Here is a 7,444-nt window from a genome sequence, read left to right as displayed (position 1 = left end):
ACTGCAGGAAGAGAGTATTGAGGAATCACTGCTCCATGGTTATGAGTTTCTGTTCGGGGCGTTGAAAAAGTTTTGGAACTAGGTAGTGGTGACGGATGCACAAGATTGGGAATATAATTAGTGCCCCTGGATCATACATGTAAAAATGGTTACAATGGCAAAATATTGTTATATTTATTATACCACAATAAAACATGTAAAAACATAATTTTAAAAACCCCATAATATGAGCCCCCCCCCAAAAAGCCTAAAGAGGGTCATTGTGATCCTGCCGATCAGATAGAAAGAAAATCTAGAGGTAAGGTAGGTACTAAGCAATACGTGAAGAACACAAGGGGAAAGACGCTTTTATTAAATTTATTAGGATCCTCTGAAGCCATCTGTGCGCTGTTTGACCCTCCTGTGAGAAGCAGCTGCTTTTATTCATTAAGAATGAGCAGATATAGAAGTCATTACTCAGTGTTCATCTCGCAGCTGGGTTTTGAATTGAAAGGCAGTTCATATCCAACAACGTTGGCATCCAGCATTTAAAGGTCTTTGTGTGAAAAGGTTGCATTGAGACTTGGGAAGTATTTCCATCTAGTAATGGCTTCAGCGGAACATCAGAGATATCTAGGAAGGCAAGCCTCCCCAGGTTGATGATTGGAGCAACGTACGTATCTGGTTTTACTCTGGGGCCCTTAATTTGTGGGTGTCTGCCTACCCAGGAATTTTTATTAATTTCAGTGAAATATGGTGTAGCCATGGGGAAATGGCTTATTTCCTCTAAGTGCCAAGGCATTCATGGGAAATAAAAATCAAATCAGAGCTAAAACTTTAAATGTCATTTTAACAGAACACTTTGATTTTACAGTGAGCATCCCCTTTCTTGGGCTCTGTTGACGGATGTATTGGTCAGGTTAACTTGACCGCGCTGCGGTAATAAATTAGCCCCAGAATCTCAGTGGCTCAACGCTATAAAGGTTTATTTCTTGCTCATGAAAATTCCACTATGGGTCAGGAACCCCCCAGGGTTCCAGAGGACTCCCCAGGGTAATGTGATGACTTCACACTCCAAATTACTTTAGTCTTGAGCACTGACCATCTCGACCCATGGATTCCAGGAGGTCAAAGCAGGGGAAGAAAACCAAGGGTCACATGTCAGTTTTTAAAGGCTTTGGCCCCAAAGTATCCCACGGGACATTGGTTAGAAGTAGTCACACAGCCCTGGGCTACCCACAAGGGGGCTGGGAAATGTGAGGGATGCTCGCGGAGTGGTCAATGTCTCCTCACAGCCAAGATGTGTGCTGGAACCCATCCAAAGCCCGGTCATTTGAGCCAGATTGGTCATGGAGGGCAATAGGCATTTTTTTCATATGTTTTAAATAATATATCGTACCACCATTAGTTAATAATAGGCCTAGAAGACAGAGGCCTGAGAAAAGTAGAGAAAGCATTGCTAGTGGGATTAAAATTATCATTAAGAAAGGGTACAGCCAGTTAATAGCCAGACGAAGTGATGTCTGATCCTTGCTCTGCCTGATGTCTGGTGGACAGCCATTCAGTCCCCTGAGCATCCTAACAATCAGGTGGCCAGTGAGACTGGGCGCACTCCACAAGCAGGGAATCGATCAGGTTACAGTTTATGTGAGGAGCATCTGGGCTTCTGCAGAAATCTCCTGAATCTTCCCAATTGGCATTGTGCTCTTGAATGCATTTCTCTTAATCCTCGTTTGTTCTCTCCCCTTTGTAGGAATGAAGTTTTTGGAGACTGCCCCATGCAGCTCCTCATTCGTCTCTGTTTGCTAGTGGGTGGGATCACTGGAGCCTTAAAGGTGAAGTGTATTTATCCGTTGTTTGTAGTTCTTGCAGAAATGTAACTTACAGGCACTGTGGTATGCATCCTTTAATTGTTTGCTGCTCACAGAGGAGCCAGAACACCTCCCCGCAACCCGCCCCCGAAGCCCAGGGCTGTGGAAGCAACAGAGCAAGGTGGGTCCTGGAGTCTGTTTGCAGAGACATGGACTTTTCCAGATGAGGAGCGTTCACCCAGAGCTGGGCATCTTAGCAATAGCCTCCCTCCTGCTGCCCTGAGTTCAGTGTGCTGAGTTGTGGCTTTGGTCCGACAGCAGTTGACAAAGAGGAGTCACTGACTGCCAATTAATTTTACCTTTGAATCAAGCCAGTGTAATCTTAGCCTTTCTCTGTGCTTCTTTTTAAAAAGTTTCCTGTGAAGGGCAGTGGAGTTTGCCGCTAGTTCAAATGTATTTAATTTGAGCAGCTCTTATTTCTGTTTTTCTCCTCATTCTTAGTTGATTAGCACCGAATCCGTTAGCTGCAGTCATCAATCAAACACTAAACTTGCATGTTCAGGGGTAGGAGTGCTTCTCTGTGATTCTCAGCTTATGTCAGTGTAGGGAGCTGATTTGCTCATGGGTTGTACTGACATCTCTTTTCACAGGAAAAGTGACAGAAGAAAAAATATGGAGGGGCCTGCGAAGTCTGCAGTTAGTTTCCAAACCCCTGGCCTACAGAAATGTCCCACCTGCCCAAGGCACCTCAGGTCTAAGGTATGTTAGGTCTGCCTCCATTTACCAGTGACCCTTCCCAATGGTCCACGCCTGCTCAGAGCTTCCCGTATCCAAAGCTAGAACACACAAGCATCCATTTTTCCAACATGGCTTCATAAAAATGAAGCGCAAGACGGGGCACCTGGGTGGCTCAGTTGGTTAAGCGTCTGCCTTCAGCTCAGGTCATGATCCTGGAGTCCCGGGATCGAGTCCGGGGATCGAGTCCCGTATCAGGCGCCCTGCTCAGCGGGGAGTCTGCTGCTCCCTCTGACCCTCCCCCCTCTCATGCTCTCTCTCTCTGTCTCATTCTTTCTTTCTCAAATAAATAAATAAAATCTTTTAAAAAAATGAAGCACAAGAGAAAACAATCAAGAGTACCATATATAAAATTTCATTGGGACCCACTGTCGGATTTCTTTGCTGGCTTCCTTCTGGAGCTTGGGGCCTTCAGGAGATGCTGGCCGGTGGCATTGGTCAGGGTACTGATAGGACATCAAAGGAATGTCTTCAAGATTGCTGCTCTCATTTGCAGCCAGAAGTCACTGGCTCAATTCACGGGAAACATGTCTGATTTGGGGCAAGTGCTCTGAGCCTTTTGTGTCTGAGTTACTTCACTAGTAAATGCCCCCAGGTCCTGACAGCAGTCGGGGGTGGTGTTCTGGAATGTGCAGTAACATGTGGTCCCCCCACCCCGTGACAACATCCCTACGGGATCTGCTTGGGACTCTGTTTAGCTCCAGGGAAACCCAGAGGCTCTCTGCTCAGTGGGGCCGCCTATCCCCTGTGGCCCCGTGGTGTTGGGGAAAGCTCTGATGGATTGAGCACCATAGAGGTGTTCCAAACAAGGGCAAAGTTTTCAGCAATTACCTCTGCTCAGCCCTCTCTCACTTGACTAGCTCATCATCAGGCTGTGAACTGAAACTTTCCTGTGGAGATGTTTCCATCCATGGGGTCTATTCCTCTTAACAATGGCAAACTTTTCCTTTATGAAATCCAGCCCAGAACCCAAAGGTAATTTATTTTAATGAACAAACTAGGGCCCTAATAAACAGCATTGATTTTTTTCCCTCTGGCAATCTAAACCTGCTTGAAGCCAAATTAAATTTTTGTGCTCATCATGGCAAGGTAATACACAGTGAGTCCATAACGCTCAGCGCAACAGCAGGCAGATTTATAGAATCCCCAGACAGAGAAGTTTGAGGGAGGCCAGTGATTTGTATTTAACCCTCTCGAGACACTGCATCACGATGCCCAGCATCCTCCCCGAAATGCATCAGATCCGCCACAGTGTTACATTTTATTGAAGAGAAAGCTGAGCAGCCGCGAGTGGACTTTTCCCAGAGTCACCAAAAAGAACTGAGAGTCACAACCCACTGGAAAGATCAGAAAATGAATTTAGTAGGTTGTGACCATTTAAAAAAAAAAACAGGATAGAAACTCTGAGAGGACCCAGTAACTACTATGTGACACACACGTACACATGTGTGTTTGGGTACGTCGGCCACATAGTTTATCATCCAAACTGGGACGCTTTTGCAAGTACAAGCTCTAATAACAGTCCTGTCAGGAAAACAGCACAACCCATGACTTCTCTGAGCCAGCAAAGGACATACAGTCCCCCAACTACTAGGTTGTGATGTAAAATGTATTTGTTACTGAGGGCCATGATAAAAAGAAAGGTTCAGAAACACTGATTTAGTGGCCATTTACCTACCTAACCCTCCACTTCATCGTCCAATAGTTCACTGCTCAGTAAGAATTTCTAGCACCCAGTGAATGCTTACCATGTACCACGTGCGGTGTTAAGGGCTCTACCCTTAGTCCTTACAAGACCCCTTTGAGGCAGGTACTTGTAAAGTACAAAAAAGGATTTTTGAATACAAGGAACAAGGACTGCCCACAAAGCAGTCCTGGGTGGGTAGCCAGATCCGTGGACCTTGGGCATCCTGCTGCTCCCTCCCCCTGGCATGCTGAGAGTATGGGGGAGGCGCCTCTAGGGAGGGCAGATGCTGGGATTTTCTCTCCTGTATACCTGTGATGGGTGGGTGACACCCACGGGATCGGGCCCTGCTAGGAAGGAAAATGGGCGCTGAGTAACTGAAAGCCGAACTGTACCATCAGCTCCAGCTTACAGATGAGGAAACTGAGGCTTACAGGTTGCTTCTCTTGAGTTTATGGCAGAGCTGGTGTGCTATCCACTCCTGCCCGAACTCACAGTTCCCCTCAGCGGCCCTTTTCCGTCAAACTGTTTCTATCCTGTTCCCCAAACCCATCACCCTTCACCCTCACCACACCACTTCCGCTCCAAGGAGGTCCCTCCCACCTCTCCCTGCTCACAGGGGTCCAGAGCATACGCCCTCTTCCAGGAAGTCCTCCTTGGGTGAGCCGGCTCTGTGCAGGTGGCTCTCTGGACCTCTCTGAGCCTTCACTCTCCTTTTCTTATGGAAATAATCTGCCTCCCAGCCAGGCTCTAAGTCATACTTCTAGAAAACCTGGGCAGGGTTGGACCAGACGGGAGCACTTTCCCAGCAAAGAGCCCCTCCAACTCAACATTCTCTGATTTAGACATCTGGGGAATGTGGTGTAGACAATGGCCACAAGTGTGGACTGACACCCATCTCATCCTTTTTACCCACTGTGGACCTGGCTTGAAGGGAAGAAATGACTTACCTTCTCTGCTCCTTAGTGTCCTCATCCATGGGGCAGAGATGATAATAAGCAGCTCCAAGGTTGGTGTGAGCATTAACTGAGATCATACAGGCCAAGCAGCAGACCAACAACTTTACTTAGGCTGTGCTGTCTTTTCATAAGTAATAACTCTACATGGTAGAAAACAAGAGAATAGGAGAAGCACAAAGAAGAAAATCAAAATCACCTGTAAATTCCACCACCCAGAGAAAATCACTGCTGATATTTTGGCCTGATGGCTCCAGCCGTGGTGCCCCCAGGTACCCATTTAGTTAATGCAGCTCGCCTCAGGTCTCTGGGAGTGTTAATCGAGAAGGTGCACACTGGGCACTCACTCCAGCACGGGGACCTCCCTCTGTACAAGGCCCATTGCCAGAGACACTGTCACCATTGCACATGGAGTCCCCAGGTAAGTCTGTCTCCCCTGTCACTCTTCACCCCCCAGGCTCTGATCCCACCATCCTGCAGGTCCCCACCACCTACATTTGCATCTGGAATTTTAAATGTGGCATGTCCAAATCTGAAACCATCATCCACCTAAAGGCACAGCTTGGGCTCCTCTGTCCTCTGCCTCTCTTGATATGATCACCCACTCCACTGCCCTGGCATGGAACCTTGTTTGCTCCCTCTCTTGGCTCCGTGCTGCCCCCTCACCAATGTGCCACACTGTCGGTTATTGGAGGATTTTTTCTGAAGCCAAGTTCTCCATGGGTTAGGGGTGCCGTGAGGTTGGCCTTAGAAGAGGTGGGGAGCCTGGGACTCTGGAAGAGAATGGATGAGAGGCATAGGTCTTCTGAAGACATCATAGATCAAGTTGCTAGACACAGGGAAGATAAGGAACCAGGATTCCTTAGCAAAGATGACTTGTGGTCTTCTGTGGGTGCATCTTTAGAGGAAGCATCTGGAACTGAAACATGTGAGTGCCGTCAGAGCTGGGTGGGATGGTGGTCCTTTGTGAAATAAAATGCGAGCAGCATTTCAAAGGGGAGCCAGGAACTACCCACTAGGGGCGAGATAGTCTTTGTCCCTCTACAAGCAATTAGCAAGGCTAAGGCTCAAAGGACAAGGGTCTGTGCTCTTGACTGGATGGATTCGTAAGAACAGGAGGGACACACTCATGCTCCTTGGCCCTGCTTGGAATTGCAGATCCCTGGAGATGGTGAGTGGTGGAAGCATCCAACACAAGTAATTATCTGTTTATGAGCCTCTTGCTGAAGAACTGGGGCTCCAGGAAAATAAGGACTAAAATTGACCTTTGGATTTGGATGCATGGAGGCGTGGGTTGAGGCGTGGTCGCATGGCATCTGGAGCTGACCAGGCCTGCCAAGTGGCCTGGAGGTAGCAGGCAAGTCTGCTGGGGGCTCCTCACAGGGCGGAGGGTCCAGCATCAGGACCAGGCATCCATGTTACAAAGTCATGTATGGTGGAAGTGTGCTAGTGATAAGGAAAATCTGTGTCCTAAGATGGCCGACCGAGCCAACGAGAGAGTCCCAGTCCTTGCCCCGGGGCTCTTCTGGGTTCTTCTCCCTGCCCCGCTTCACACACGCGCATTCTCATTCTTCAAAAGTAAATTTCACTCCTTGGCGGCATTTCCAACTCCAGTGTGCACACTTTTCATAATAAATAAATCTCTGTTTCTCCCCTACCTTCTCCCCCCTCTCATCCCCCTGCTTTGCTGCTCTGCCCTCTGACCCCTTCGCTCCCTACCACAATCCAGGGGTCTCTCCTGCTGTACGAATCCACCAGGATGAGGCGGCTTCTGTCCCAGGCCATGGTGATCGACAATGACAACGATGATGCATATCCCTGGAGGCCGAATGTGCACAGGTGTTATAGACTCCTAAGCCTCAGCCTCTTCCTGCCTCTGTTTCCTTCTGGGAAACCACTGGCTCTTTTCGGTTTATCTGCCTGATTCTCTTCCCCCTTTCCAGCAGCCTCAGAATTACTGTGACAAAACCCTGTACCTCTTTGCAGTAGGGGTCCTCGTGCTCAGCCACGCCGTGCTGGGCCTACTGGTCCTGTGCAGCGGTTGTCTACGTGTGGTCCAGGTGAAGATTTGTTGTCCATGAAGACTAAGAACCACCCACTCTGGCACAAACATGCACCCATACACACACACACACATGCCCATGCGTGCACATGGGTGTATGTACAAATACACACACAGACACACTCACACATGCATGCGCAGTTGCAAGGGAAGGGAG

The 7,444-nt window shown here is 48.3% G+C and overlaps 1 protein-coding gene across 1 annotated transcript; it reads left to right on the top strand.

The window, feature by feature from the left end:
• Positions 1-991: 991 nt before the first annotated feature.
• Positions 992-7,444, top strand: TMEM272 (transmembrane protein 272). Its single transcript, XM_035003810.1, is given in 4 exon segments — positions 992-1,032; positions 1,733-1,814; positions 6,955-7,097; positions 7,099-7,444. Coding segments are annotated over 4 exon segments (474 nt in total). The 3' UTR covers positions 7,307-7,444.

This window comes from Mirounga leonina, unplaced genomic scaffold (assembly GCF_011800145.1).
Source record: "Mirounga leonina isolate KUSES-001 unplaced genomic scaffold, KU_Mleo_1.0 Mir_127, whole genome shotgun sequence".
NCBI lineage: Eukaryota > Metazoa > Chordata > Mammalia > Carnivora > Phocidae > Mirounga > Mirounga leonina.
This window is presented reverse-complemented; position numbering and strand designations above follow the sequence as displayed.